This window comes from Elephantulus edwardii, unplaced genomic scaffold (genome assembly GCF_000299155.1).
Source record: "Elephantulus edwardii isolate Elephantulus edwardi_28Jun2011 unplaced genomic scaffold, EleEdw1.0 scaffold00028, whole genome shotgun sequence".
Lineage (NCBI taxonomy): Eukaryota > Metazoa > Chordata > Mammalia > Macroscelidea > Macroscelididae > Elephantulus > Elephantulus edwardii.
Window position 1 is genome coordinate 18,611,034 of NW_006399778.1, and position 14,683 is coordinate 18,625,716.

Genomic DNA, 14,683 nt, shown 5'->3' on the forward strand with positions numbered 1-14,683 from the left:
TTTGCTGGTAAGTATATCAGTTTTCTCCTGGACACAAGAGCCTAATTATTCGGTCTTAAAGCCTTCTCAGATCTATCTCTTCTCGCTATTCCTTAGTTGTTGGAATTGACAGAAAACCTCATAAGCAGTTCCTTACTTCACCTCTGCTTTACATGTGGCCTTCCTAGCTGTAAAATAATGCAACAGTAAATGGAATTTGGTCCAGAACTTAAGAACAATAAATGACATAGTTATGCCTCTACATCATGTGGTTCCTAGCCCTTTCACTATAATAGACAAAGTGCCAGCCAATAAAACTTTTATTTTAAGGATTATCTTCCCTCTGTAACTTGATTTGTATCATTGTTAGAATCTCTAATTGGAATATTATTGCTTTTCACTGTTGACTCATGTACTTTTTAGTTAAATTTGTGTCTTCTAGACTGCAGCAGTTCCATGATGGATCTTTATGGATCTTCAAGGATATGAACGTTTATCCCTAAGCACAATTGGTAACAGTGCATCTAAATTCCAAAATCAATCTCCTCAAAAGTATACGTGTTTCCTATTGCCAAAGGGCCCTTCAGAGTAGTGAGAGAAGATCTTCACCCTGAAACCTACAGCATCCCTTTTCAGCAGGAAGTAGCTAAGAGAGTCTGCCGCCCCATTTTCCTTATGAATCAGGGTGAAATCTCTCTCAGGGAGGAGTGACAGGGAACGGCTAAGGACGCATGGACAGAGGAGATTAATCAGAACTGGTTTTGATGGGGACTATGGCAACATGACAATGGAAGCTGACCCTCAGGGAATGCTGCTTTACTGGAAATATTTTCGTGAACTTATTTTGCTTTCTTATATTTGTTTGATTATATATAAAGGATTAAGAGACAAGGAAGAATAAATCCTGAAGAAGAGAAATTATGCTCATTTTGATGATCTCAAAATTATGATTTAAACAAAAGAGGGGGAAATGAGGGAAGCCAAACATCAAATTTAATAATAGTAGACCAAATGCTGTATCTGGAAATGAGGGAAGCTTAATACAAGCTGAAGGTCACCTTGTGGTACTGGGGTATTCCCTAGGAATCAACATTGTTCTTAGTTTGTGTCAAATGAATCCCTCCCTCTTGAGATTAGCATAAAGAGGAACTTGGCCTTATCTGTAAAAGACTTCACCATTATCCTTTGTTTTTGTTTTGTACTTCCTTGTGATTTTACTTTGTTCACCTTCCTTATGATTCTAAATAAATACTCAGAGAAGCATGTCTTGGGGCCTTCAGTCATGGGAACTGTTGGCCTCCTGTTTTTCACACTCTCTGTTCTATATCATTCCTGGTAGTCTGTCTCATTATTAGTAATTATAAAATTATTCCATTCTTTGGGACCCTCGGTCTGCAACACCTGTGCTTACTTGCTTACTGGGTACTCTGTCTCGGCCAGGGGTTGTAAATTTCAAGTCTGATTCAATAAGAAGGTTCTGTGGGTTTGGAAGGACAGATATCAGCCCAAGCCAGAAGCAGAATCTTGGCTGTGGCAGAAAAGTGTGAAATTGTTCACTACTGTGTAGTTTTGTGTGCCATATGTTGGGACTGACTCACAGCTGATCCCTTAGGGGGTTTTCAGAGTCTGTAAACTGTGTGGGAGGAGACTGCCCATCTTTCTCCCACAGAGCAGCTAGTGGTTTTGATCCACAGGCCTTTGGATTGGTAGCATAACTCCTTGCCATGTAAACCTGTTGGGTAATCCCATCTGCCTGGGACTCAGGCAGGAAACAGAAAGGCAAAGGTCAGACCAAAAAACTCCCTGGAGGCCTCGTTTCTCTAAATGGGGCACCCTGGGCAACAACCCTGTGCTTCCCAGTGTCCTGTGCGGCAACAGCAGCTCAGATGCTTAGAGGGATATTTGTAGAATGCATCGATGAACTGAAGGGCTCTATGAGGGCTTGGAGACTCCTGTATCTTTATTCAAAACAAGGCCAGTGATGAGCCATGGCAATATAACAGGTCTATTTTATTTAAAAAACAAACAAACAAAAAACAAAACACAAACCACCGGACCCTTCTCCCAGAGTGCCTGTGACAACACTACTGGGACGGGCCTGGCTTCAGTCAAGTGCGGACAGTGAGGTGTCAATGTGACTACCAAACTGAAGGCTGAGGCGATCGTTCCTCTCCAAAGCCCCTTCTCCCTCCCATTTGCTCCGGGCAAAAGGAAGTGGCCTGGGTCCTGGGGTCCTGCCGGGTAGCAGGGGAAGGCAGGGTGGTGGGCATGCAGGGCTTTCTGGCAGCCCGGCCCAGGCCCCGGGCTCCAAAGAGGCAGGTAACAGGCGCTTGGGGATGGTGCCGATGGGAGCAGCCATGCACAGACTGTGTCCCAGCTTCCCTGCACATCCAGGCTCAGTGTTCAAAAATGAACAAGGGTAACCAGGCGCTCGGGACTCCCAGGGCAGCCCTGAGCCTCTGCCTGGACCCCAACCCACAGAGAGGAAGAAGGGGCTCATGCCCTCCCACTCCTTTCTCTTTCCCCTTAGAATCTACAATCTTCTCCTCGTCATCTTGAGGAGATGCTGTGGACTGAAGGCCCCAGGTCTTGGGAAGGGGTTGTGCATTTGTGAAGCCCGTTGGGCTGGGAGCCCAGCTCTCTTCAGTTGCTGGGCAGGATGCCAGGGGTGTCAGGCACCCTTCTCTGGATCCCTGGGGTGCAGAGACCCCACTTGTGGTCTTGCCGCTCAAGGCAGAATTCAGCTGCAGAATGGTGTGCAAGCCTGGCCCTGAGCAGCAGTGACCACAGGGGATGTGCTGGGCAGCAGGCCTCCCTCCCTGCCCACCAGAGACGCCAACAGCGCAGCCTCAGCACCAGGGGTCCCGGGAGGCTCTGCCTCTGCACAAGCTGTCGCTCCGCTGCCAGGCGCTGTGGATAAGACTCAGGGCGTCCTCGAATTTCTTCTGGCTGGAGGCTTCCTGGATGGCCTTGTGTGGGAGGTCCACCTGCAGGCATTGAGGGGTGGGGATCTGAGGGGCTGCAGCAGACCTATGCTGGGGCCTGAATGCCCACAAATCCTGGAGGTAGCCCTGTCTCGACCTTGACCGTGGAGCCCCTACACCAGGCAGGGTCAAGTTCTGGGTGTGGCTTGGAGCCTCCTCCCCCAGGGACCAGCTGGTGCTCCAGGGGTCCAGCTGACGCTTTTGAGGGCAGTGTGTTACCTGGTAGATGGTCTTCCACGCAGTGCCCAGTGCAGACAGGAATCGGTCCAGTTCAGAAGGACAACTCAGGTAGATGACCCAGGGCGGGGGCAGCTGCTGGCCATCCTGAGAGAATTCCTGGGAGAGATGAGTCCTGGTGAGCAGATGGGGCTCCCTGTGCAGGGGACTGCCGCCACACCGCCCCCAGCTCACCAGGACACAGTACTCCTTGCCCGGCTCGGAGGAGGTGCAGCTGATGTCAGCCAGCCTGGCTGTGCCCAGCGAGCGGAAGAAGCTGGTCTGGCAGTCCTCGTGGCAAGTGAAGAGGCGGTCGTCGGTGACAACCAGGCAGCATGGAATGCAGGGGCTGGGCGCTACCCCCTGGGGTATGACCTGCCAAGACAAGGCAGAGGGTCAGGAGGAGGCTAGCTGAATTCTCTAGGGCTGATGGGACCTAGGGGAGGTTCCCAGCAGTCAGGCAGACTCTGCCCACTTCAGGAGTTTGGGGGGTTGGGGGGGGGGTGATGGCTGGAGTAGGCCAGGCTGCAGGGCTGGTTCCCAGGTTGCCCCTCAGAGGCCACCTGTCTTGGCCTTCACAGAAGCCACCATGAGTCCTAGCTGGGGTCAGGTAGGTGGGGGGCTGGTGGGGCTGGGAGGAACTCACTCCCTTAGACACAGCCTGGCAGAGGTGCTGCATCCAGTCAGCCATCTCGGCCTCACTGTCCGCGCTGAGCTCCAGGCAGGGCCGGTCGGAGAGGATGACCTGGAAGGCGTGGGGCCGATCCGTGGTGTTGGACCTCCGGCAGCCACCGCACTGTTCCCCCCTGGGCCAGAGGAGGAGGGTGAAAAGGGAGGAGAGGGGCAGGGCTGGCTTCAGGGGGAACCCCCGGCCTGGTCCTGAGACCTGGAGGACCCAGGGCTCTCGGGGAAGGTTGACAGCTGCTCGGTAGCTCCACTCCTTTTCCTGGGACCCTTTCCTCCCAGCATTACTAAGGTCTTTCCCGGTCCTGAAGCATGGTCAGGCAAGGGGCACCGGCTCTCAGATGAGCCTGCTCGGCATGGTGGCCTGGTGTTTATCCTTAGTATGTGTGCCCCCATCAATTAGGGTCTCCCAGGGGTTCTCTGCAGCGCGCAGGGCTATGAGATGGGTCAAGGGTGAAGGAGAGAGGTTAACCCAACAAGAGGGAAACCCACCTCTGAGTAGGGGAAATGGGAAATGCTGGGCCCAGCATGGCAACACTAGCCCCACCGTCTGCCCACCCTCCATCGCCCACAGCTCACCCCATGTTCACCGAGAGCAGGGGGATGACATCCGTACGGTCTGGATACTGGTAGAGTATCCCATTGCTGCAGGGACCAACAGAGCAGGGTGAGAGCTCCCCAAGGAATTGGAGAGGGCCCAGGGGTCACTCCCACAAACCTCAGAGGCCAAAGAACCTAGGATCCTGTTCTCTATGGAAGGGAGGTGAAGGAAGTACTGCAGAGGGCAGCAAGGCTCACTGGTGCCCCAGCAGACATCTTCAGGCCTGAGGGGACAGCTGAAGGCATGTCCAGGGGGACCTAGCCCAGATCTTCACGTAAGGCATTCTGGGACTCCTTGGGCTGATAGCTGGCTCTGTCCTATTATGGGGTATGTCTGCTCCAAATCCCTGAAGAGAAATGGTTTCCCCAGGCCTCTCTCCTCAGTGACTTGCAGCAGGGAGGTCCCTGCTGGGGACCTGCTAGCCCACAAACCCAGGGTCTGAGACTGAGGCTTAGAGATGTGGGGGCTCCCACCTGAGCACCACAAAGCAGCTCTTCCAGTGTTCCTTGCCCAGGTAGGAGGTGCCCGCCTTGTAATGCAGCATGCCTTCTTTGGTGATGGTGCCCTCAGAGGGGGAACAGTGGCAAGATATGGGGCCCAGGGATTCGTCCATGGGGTCCTCCCAGTGCACAAGCCCATAGAAGCGTACAGTAACAGCAGATGCCTGTGGGCAGTGAACAGACTGGTAAGGTCTGGGCCAGCTGGGCGGCTGAGCTTTGTATAACTCGGAGCCCAGGATGAGAAACGGCCATTGAGAAGCTTTTGTTTTTTTTTTTTTTCTATAATTATATTTTATTAATTTTCATAAACATTTACAGAGATTTTGGGTTTCCATTCATTCATTGTTGCACTAAGAGAAGCTTTTGTTTTAACCTCAGGACATACTCCAGTTGGGAGGGGGACAGGCTTAAGATTGGAGACCCCTTCCAGGTGGGAAACTGAGAAATGCTAAAGAATCTATTTGCACCACTTAATACTAGTCCGAAGCTGGCTAGCAGAGGGCCAGGACCCTCGTCCCCAGGTTCCTACCTCACACTTGGATTCCTGAGCGACAAATTTGGCCAGGGCTAGCTTCTCCATAGTGGCATCGGTCAGGATGCTGGGGTAGGGTGGTTCCCGGCAGCCTTTGATCATGGCTGACTTCAAAGAAGCCAAGAAGAACCTGCATGGGGAGTAGGAACTGCTGTCAGAGGCCTGAGGAATCCTTAACCCACCCTCCACCAGGCAGGGTTCAGGGGAGAGATTCAGAGACTCAGGGGTGGGACCTGAGAGTCACCAGGGTATAATGTGGTAGCAGCCTATGGGTATCAAAAGGTGACCGGGTAAAGGCTAACCAGTCCCAGTGACCAAAAGGCTTGGGATTTCTGACACTAAGAAAAGACTGGACAGGGCAGTGGCCAGCAGGACTTCGATGATGAACCATGAATCAAGCCTTTCCAGCAAGCCATGATCTTCCTGCGTGGAACTTTCATATGTGCGCATCTGCGGGTGCACTATGCCCCAGCAGGGCTGCTGGGCAGGTCACGTCACATCCCTTCTCTGTGGGTCACAGAGGGTCTGAGGTCACCTAGGTCAACCACAGGACTCAACTCCACAGGGTGACTGTTTGCCTTCTCGCCTCCATGACCAGCCTATGCTTCCAGAGGGAACCTTGCTGTTCTCCACGTCTTTGTCTCCTACCCTCAGGGGCAGTGTCTAGTCTTGCCGTAGGGGCAGAAGAGTCACTCACTCAGCCAGCGTCACGTCTGCTGTGTCCAGTAGAAACTGCTTCCTGCGGTTGGTGCATACCAGCTTCACTGTCTGCTGGTCGAGGCCGACCTGCCAGAGACCACACACTCACATGCACCTGCAGCTTCAGCTGCTGCCCTCATGGGAGGCAGCTATGCTCTTTGAGGGCTGAATGGGGTGGGAGTGGGGGCAATGCTCACTGGCCCCAGTGGCCTGGGGCTCTGGTGTGAATTTGGGAGGGGTGGTCAGAAAAAATGCCCAAGAAGCGATACTCTTTGAGTTTACGCCCAGAATCATTTGCAGAGGCTTCCCTGAGTGGGCAGCTGGGGGACACGTCTTGCCCTGAAGCTCTTTGCCTGGGCAGATCCAGAGACCTGTCCTTAGACTATTGGGCTTGAACTCACCGATACATAGTCAAGCTCATTGTAAGAAACAGCGTCTTCCACCAGGTATGGCTTCTCTGTGGCCCCTTGAGAGAGGAGACCCCAATGCCTATTAGCTCAAGAATAATTTCTTGTCCCTCCCCCTTGTTTTCTCCGGTAGTGAGGCCCCTCCTTGTCCTGCACTCAGAAAGGACAGAGCTGGAGACTGGCATGAGGGGAGGGCTGTGGTCTCATGCTCGGCCTGCTGGGACCAGCAGCAGCTTCCTGAAGTGACTACTTGTGGCAGCTGAGAGCTGCCTAGAGAGTGGGGTGACTAGGGAAAGGAGCCCTGAGCAGACGTCCCGGCCTGGCCCAGGGCTGCGGGCACCTTTGCGGAGCAGATAGACGTAGCAGTCTGTGAGCAGCACGTACAGCAGCTGCAGGTTGCCCTCCATGTGCCCGGTGCTCATCCGGATCATCTGAGGGCAGAAGCAGACAGGGTTCAGGGGCGGGGGCCGGGCCCCACTGGGGAAGATGTCACCCCTGCTGATCGGGCTGCCCTGCCCGCCCCTCGCTGCTTCCTCTCTGGCTCGTTCTTGTGCTCCTGGAACTTACTTTGAACAGTTGCTCCTCATTTTCTCGAAACACATGAATCATCAGCAGGAGCAAGTGATTGTTGTCTACTCTGTGAGAGGGACAAGTGTGGGGAGAGGTCAGGCAGACGGCCGGCGGGAGAGGCAGCGAGCTTGAGGGGCTCCTGCTTCCCCCAGGAGCCCAAGTCAGGGAGGCAGACCACACCAATGTGATTGTGCCTCCCAATCCACGCACGTGAGGTCTTCCAGGAGTTTGTGCTTCACTTACTTGGGGTTCAGAGGCCCCGAGGCCCAGCTCCAGAGATGGGAGTCTCACCTGAACTCTGATGAGTGGCTCGTCTCAGAAGGACTCCCTTGCCCTTCATCCACCCCAGAGTCCTCTGCGCTGCTCAGACACGGGCTGGGCTGGTCTCGCTTAAGCTGGCACAATGTCTCCTGAGGCTCAGACTCTGGCTCAGGGTCCGGTTCAGGCTCTGGCTCAGGCACTGGCCCTTCACTGACCACTGGCAACTGGGTCTCCAGTTTCTGAGGCTCTGGCTCCTGGGGGTCCTCTAGGGGTCCAGGCGCCTGTCTCTCTCCTCCTCCTCCTCCTCCCTCCTCTTCTTGGCCAGCAGCCGCAGGGCTACCAGGAACATGCAGCGGTTGGCCAGGCCCTGCAGGGTCATGGTGGCCGCCACCTGATGCAGCAGTGCTTGGACTCTCAACGGTAAAGCGGTAGAAGTCCATGGGGGCTGGAAGCCCCTCACTAAAGTCGCAAAGTGGTGGCCTCTCCGGGGCATCCCCGGGAGAGCCAGTCCGAAAGGACTGATCTGGCTTCTGTGCGTGGGCATGCCAGGTGCTGGGGTCCAGCTGCCCATTGAGCTGGTCGATGACCTTACTTAGAGGCTGTCCGAGGCGCTCCATGGAGGTGTCCTTCATTGCAGGGATGAGGAGGCCCATGTTGCCAAGCGAGGCACATTCACTGCTCTCAGCGGCACTACCAGGCCCCTCGCTCTCTTCTGGGGGCGAAGCCAGGGTCGGGTCTGGTGAGTCCTGCCCTCGGCCTGGGCCAGCCCCGTGCCTGGTGCATTTGTGCTGTGTGGAGGCTGGGTGAAGGGGGCTTGCTTCCTCATCTGACTTGGCTTTCTTCTTCTTGCCAACTTTCTTCTTCTTAGTGACCCTGGGACAACAGAGATAAGGGAGATCTAACATCCATCCGAATACTGAGGGAATGAGATTGGGTCAATGAGGTGATCCTGGGTGTGGGGCCTCAGAGGACACAGCCAGAGTGCTAAGAGGGACTTGGTCAGTGGGCAGCTGCACCGCAGCCCCGAGACAGGAGGAGGAGGCAGGGCTGGGAACAGTGCCACGGAGGCGCAGGGGCACCAGTCATGGGATCCCACAGAGGGTCGTATGGAGTTCCAGCTGACAGGAAGCACTGAGCTAGCTCACGTTATCTCCCCTAGGAGACAGAATCATGCTGTACTGGCAAGACCACAACCCCCTCTGCTCAGCCCTCGCCTAGGATGCTGGCAATGGGCCCTAAACAGACCTCAATATCTATTAGCTACAATCATGGATTCGTGGTCCAAACAATGTACTTTTTGGGAGTCAAACTCATACCCTACAAACTTTGGCTCCAAGGTGGCCAGAATGGGCTTGGCCAAGCCACCCCAGTCTGTCTGAGTCAATAACACTGCTCTGCACTGGAAGAGCTTGTGAGAGGAGGATTTCTGGCTCCAGTGCTGGGGAGCCTCCTCCATTCCCAACCAAGGAGGGGACAGAAAGCTAGACACACATGGCCTCCCCTCTTGTTCACGGCTATGGTCTCAGGAGACAGGGCTGGGGGAGGCTGGGAGCCGAGAGGGCTCTGGGCTGAGTTTCCTCCTTCCCTTCTGTGTCATGGTTAAGCAGGTGAACAAACTTAAGAGATTCAGAATGTGTAGAAATCACAATAACTACATTAACTCCCAAGAACTGCCTTGGAAAACAGGCCGTCCTAGAGGGGGATTTCTGGTCCTGTTGGACAAGTGTCCTGAGAGCCAAGGCCTGGCTTGCCCTGCACCTTTCCCAGGACTGGGGACTTATTTGTGTTCCAAGAACTATAAAGTTAGGAGGTCTCTGACGGCCCACAGGTGATCACGCTGCCACTACTAACCTGATGACTTCGAGCTCAGTGCCGGCTTCTGGCAGGTCCAGGGCGTGGGACTCCCCCTTCTCCAGAGAGGTGGTGTGCACAGGGGTGGTGTCAGAGGACGACACACCCTCCCCCTGGTCCTCATTAAAAGGGTTGTGGCGCTGGGTGGGACTCCTGGTGGAGGCCTTGCTGCTGGTCGGGTCTGAGGCCGTGGAGCGGGGGCCACTGACGGTGTCTGTGAGGTCTCCATCTGGGAGAATGAGAACGTGGGGTACAGCACATCGGACACCATGTAGGGACTTCAGGCCCCCTAAAATCTGCCTTATCTCAGGAGGGGGGCAGGCAGCCGTTTCAAGAGTAAAAGTCCTACCTAACAGGAAGTGGAGAGGCCACCAATGCCATTACCACTGAGAGCCCTCGAGAGCACGCAAAGATTTGTCTGCATTTGTGTTAAGAGCCCCAATGTCAAACAGTCCCTAGGCAAAGGCCCTTGGCGATAATGACCTTGATGTCGCCAAGAGTAAGTGAGCATCACAAAGGGGAGATCCACACACCTCTTAGGTTAACCTGCAAGCCCTCCTGCCTGTTAGAGGATGTTAGAAGGGTACCCAGAGGCCCCTTAGCCCCACAGGTCAGACTGAGAGATCCCTAAAGGCCCCTCTGAAGGGTCCCAGGCAATGACAAATAGAGGGGGAGCTCAAAGGAAGAGACAGAAAGAAGAGTGAGAGAAAATGGGCCCAGAGTGGGTCTGTGAGGCCAGGGAGCCCTTTAAAGGAATAGGGAGAATGTGGAGGGGCAGAGATGAGAGAGAGGGGAGAACAAAGAGATGACGGCACAGATGCTCCTGGCCCCTTCAGAGCTGCTCCTCTCCCTGACCTCCAGGCAGCACCTTCCCAAAGGGGTGGGTGCCCCTGAAGGAGGGCAGGAAACTCAATTCTACTCCACCCTCAGCTTGTCTCCTGGCCTTTCTCCATCCTTGAGAGAAGGCAGGAGAGGTGGGGTGGGGGCCTGCCTGTCTGTCCAGAGAAGAGTTGGTGGAGCTTCCTTCCCATCATGTACCCTTAGTCCCAGGGGCAGGGCAGGGGGAGATGCCAGCAGGAAAACCACCCAGGGCATTTCTCTTGTTCCAGATGGGTGACACTCCAGCAGAGAGACAGCTGAGTCCCAGATGGAGGAAAAGCCCGGGTGAGGGCTAATGGCAAGGGACCCAGGACATTCACGCTCCATTTGCTAGTTTACACACATCTCAACGGTCATTATCTGCCCAGAGGAGACGTGGCAAAACGCTCTCGATAGCCCTGTCCAGAGGGGCCCAACCTGCTGGCAGCTTCTGTGTGGGCCTTGCTGACTACTGGGCAGCTGTCTGCTGACCCAGCACACTGTCCATTTTCTTTTTTAGAAAATAGATTGTTCATAAAGAAGAAATTGCCTTTTTTTTTTTTTTTTTAAAAAATGCATTTCATTCTCTGCTTTTGAGAATATACACAACAGAAGACAGACAAATCCGGCAAATTTTGTGTGTGCAATTCCGTGACAACAATCACACTGGTCAAGCTGTGCAGCCATTCTCACAACTACCCCTCCCCCATGAACATGAACTCACTGGCCGCTGCAGTTTCTGGCTAATATTCTAAGTTGTGCTTGTCAACTGGATCCCATGTGGATAGGAGCATTGTCTTTTTTAAAAACATAGTGTTTTTTAATGTAGGGACAAAGGAGGAGACAGGCAACTGCTAGCTGTGCTACCCAAGACTCCAGTGATACACGAGGTTTCTACAGATTTCCTGGTACCTCTAAGCCTAAGTTCTCAGATACAGAAAACCATGCTCTTTGGCCTCCCAAAAGGCCCCTGCAACAACCCTTTGTCCTTGTCAAGCCCTTAGGATTTTCCTCAGCATTTGCAGTTGGTTCAGGGACATGTCCTCAGAGGTGAGTGAACTCATAGATTATGCTGGATGTCAAGGCTAGGACACCCCCACTTATCTGCAAATAAGCCAACAACCATGAAAATATGTCCTCAATTCCCTCCCCATAGAGTTCTGAGTTTGGAGCTGTCCCCAAGCTCAGATTTCCTCCAGGTCTGAGTGAGAAGACAAAGCCTCTTCGGATGGGCTGCTAGAGTGCTCAGGAATTCTCCAACATTGGTTTGAGGAGCTGGGGAAGGCAGGAGACCTCTGCAGCAGGCACAAACCTCGCCCTGCCGCAGGACTCAGCCCTACCCAGGGCAAGCAGTGCAACAAGGGGCTGTTAGTTCTCAGACCACAGGGAGGGCTTTCTGGAGGGCTGCAGAGGGAGGTCAGTCCTGCTTGTCAAGTGCAGGCTTTGCAACAGGCAGGAAGTAGCTGGGTCAGGAGGAGGGTTAGTTGTTAGAGAGGGAGGGAAAAAAAATCAATGCCCAGCATGTATGCCGCAAGGAGAGAGGCTAAGAATAAATGATGTTATGATGGAATTCTGGATCTCAAGCTAATCATAGGATTCTTCAGTGCTACTCTCTCAGCTACATGGTGTAATTGATTTTCCCCAATTCCCTATTTTGTTTCCCTTAGAACTCAGCTATTCCATACTCAAGAGGACATGGGGAAAGATCATCTGTCATCCACTATTCAGAGATCCCGGGTCCAGCTCAGGCAGTGGGGACAGCTGCCTGTTCAACCTTTGACAGGCTGAGATGGGCAGCATCTCCCCCTTCATAAGACTGGGCCCCCCAGCAGAAAGTGACCCACAGGACCAGAGGTGCTTCAGTTAAAGAGGGTCTGATTTAAGGTAGTAGCATTAACCTTCTCAGAAATGCATTGCATAATCATGGGAACCAGGTAAGCAGCTGTATGAATGTACACAAGCCCAGGAGTGGGTTGCAGGCAAAGACATGCAGACCAAGTGGCAAGGTGACCAACTTTAATCTGCCTTTAAACTTCAGAGTCTCCCAGCCGGAAGTTTCTGCTGTGCCCAGGGAATTTATCACAGATGGACCTCAGTCTCTTTCAGAATTATTGAGAAGAAACCATCCTAAATGGATGAGCAAGCCAAACCCTCTGTCTCTGTTCCTTGATGCTTCTGGTATCATGGGAGTTTGTCTGACCTAATGGACATTTTGCAGAACAAGTCTCACTCACTGGGATAAGCAGCTCCCTATCCACCTCCACTGACACTGGAACAGGAAGGGTGACCAGCATGTTCTCTGAAAGACACTTAGTGAGCTCACAGGCCCCAGAGTAAAAGCAGCTGTCCTGCCCTGGGAGAAGGGATTCCCCTGAAGCTAGGTGTGGGCCAAGTGCTCTCCGTAGAATTCCATCTATCAGAACACCAGACTTAGCTTTATTAGGATCACTGACATTATTATAAGTAAGAAGGAACTGATTTTGACACATGCAGCAAGCTTGGCAAGGAAACATGGCAAAACAGGAAAAAGAGGGTAAAGAGCGGACTCTGTCCCACCTTCCCAGTCTGTGCTGGGTACAGACGGCACTGCTGGAAACACATCTCCAAAATCATAATCTATAAAAATGAGGGACAAAACTGAAGATTAGAAACAGGTAGTGGAAGGGAGGGTGGGGAGGGGAGGTGGGGTGGGAATCATGGGGAGAGAGCGAGAGGAAAAATTCCAACACTCTATGTTTTCTCTAACACCCTCAGGAGAGCTTTCGTGGCCAGACGCTTGCCCAGGAGCCTCTGGCTAGCAAGACCTTGGGGTGGGATGAGATCAGGGGGTGATCTGTTTGCAAACCCAGTGTCTGGTTCTCTGCCAGAGAAGAACCTGAGTTCCTTTGTAGTTAACCTCGTTTTGATCCCTATCCTCTCCTCCCCCCTCCAAGCCCTAGGGGGGTCACAAGGTCCCCCTCCAGAGGCTCCAGCTGTAGCATCTCTAATGGGAAAGATGAGGGGACTATGGGGCTATCTCCAGCCCTGCAGTCTGACTGATCCTACAAGGCCCAACCCAAAGTGCCAGCGGTTCAGTGTATACAACGAGCAATGTAAGTCCCTTCCCTTGGGACCTCTGACCAGAGGCACAAGCAGAACTAAAGAACCAGGAAGGCCAGGGTCTCAATGCTGAGGCAATTCTAGGGAGCCCCAGGGGCTGACCTTGCACTTGGATTCCCTTCTTTGGAGGTAAGGCTGATAAGTGAATGATGGGATCTGCTTTCCCACACAGGATGAAGATGAGGAAGCTAGTTTTAGAAAATTAACATGAGGCCCAAGGTTTCAGAGAAACTAGCTTGTTTGGTCTGCCCAACGTAATGAGCTACATAAACTTGCGATGAGCTATATCAACTCAGTAACATTTGTTTTCCAAGTCCTTGATGCAATGGCTGTGATCACCTTGAACAAGTTAGCAAGTGTAGGAGGGACTCCAAGAAATTAGATGGACAGATGAGACACTCGGTAAGCTTTCCCCTACACTTCTGACCTGCCTGGCTTTTCTCCTTCTGAGGGTTGCTTAGCGTCTTTTTGCCTAGAATCTAGGGTAGGACAACCTTCCCAAAGCAGACAACACTTGTTCCTGCACGGTACTAATCCCTTCTTACTCAGAAAGCTGCCCCATGACCACAGCCCTGTGGAAAATGGTCTGTTGCTCTCTGTCTAGTCGGCTACCTGCCTCATGGCTACCCCAGAGACAACAGGACCAGCCTGTTGTGTTCTATGGGGTTTCCACCAGCTGATTCCTCATAGATAACGAGGCCTTTCCTCCTCATTCATCTTGCTCTGGAAACTCCACTGTACTTATTCAGCATCACAGCAAGAGCAAGCGTCTACTGACAAAGGGGTAGTAGGTCCACCTGAAGTACACTGTTCAGGAACTGAAGCCGGGTCTTCCACATGAAAGGTGAAAATTCTAACTTCAGAACCATCACTGCCCCAGAAAAGGATTAACACTAAGAAAATATCACCTTGGCTATCTGTCCCCAGAATCTGATCTAGGTTATGGCTGCCTCTGTTTAACATCAAATTTCAACCTCTGAGCCAAAACAAGCAAAGTAAGGTTCACTTAGACTTAGGCAGCTTCAGAATCAGTGTTGTAGTAGACCCTCAGCCCCCTTCTGCCCCTGGGGCCACTTACCCTCACTAGATGGGGCAATTGCACTGTCATCCCACTCCAGGTTGGTGGAGGTGACAGAGTTGAAGGAGTTGAGGGACAGGCTGTCTGAGCCATGGACTGAGCTAGGAAGGCGGTCTTCAAAGTCCAGCAGGTACTGAGGTTTATAGTAGTCAGGCATGTAGGGGGCCAAGTCCAAGTAAGGGGCATCCTGAGGAAAAAGTGGAAAAAGGGGCTTTGGTGGAAGGTCTTGGGTAGGTCAGCTAAGAAAGCAGACTCTAAGATTAGGGGACATGTATATCATACCCATGCTATGTCCTCTTAGGGAAATCAATGCACTTAACGGTAGGATATTACACAATAAGCTACTGTAAGAGTAATTTGAATG

At 52.8% G+C, this 14,683-nt stretch overlaps 1 protein-coding gene across 1 annotated transcript in view; it reads right to left on the reverse strand.

The window, feature by feature from the left end:
• Positions 1-2,828: 2,828 nt before the first annotated feature.
• Positions 2,829-14,683, reverse strand: part of PLEKHM2 (pleckstrin homology domain containing, family M (with RUN domain) member 2) — a 15,340-nt gene continuing 3,485 nt past the window's right edge. Inside the window, exons 6-20 of the mRNA XM_006883703.1 lie at positions 14,320-14,506; positions 12,699-12,758; positions 9,285-9,513; positions 7,464-8,306; positions 7,170-7,239; positions 6,943-7,033; positions 6,597-6,661; positions 6,194-6,282; positions 5,494-5,626; positions 4,938-5,128; positions 4,443-4,508; positions 3,826-3,985; positions 3,375-3,554; positions 3,183-3,299; positions 2,829-2,966 (exon numbers count right to left, since the gene is read on the reverse strand). Coding sequence (XP_006883765.1) covers positions 2,829-2,966; positions 3,183-3,299; positions 3,375-3,554; positions 3,826-3,985; positions 4,443-4,508; positions 4,938-5,128; positions 5,494-5,626; positions 6,194-6,282; positions 6,597-6,661; positions 6,943-7,033; positions 7,170-7,239; positions 7,464-8,306; positions 9,285-9,513; positions 12,699-12,758; positions 14,320-14,506 — 2,619 coding nt within the window. The remainder of the gene's footprint in view (positions 2,967-3,182; positions 3,300-3,374; positions 3,555-3,825; positions 3,986-4,442; positions 4,509-4,937; positions 5,129-5,493; positions 5,627-6,193; positions 6,283-6,596; positions 6,662-6,942; positions 7,034-7,169; positions 7,240-7,463; positions 8,307-9,284; positions 9,514-12,698; positions 12,759-14,319; positions 14,507-14,683) is intronic.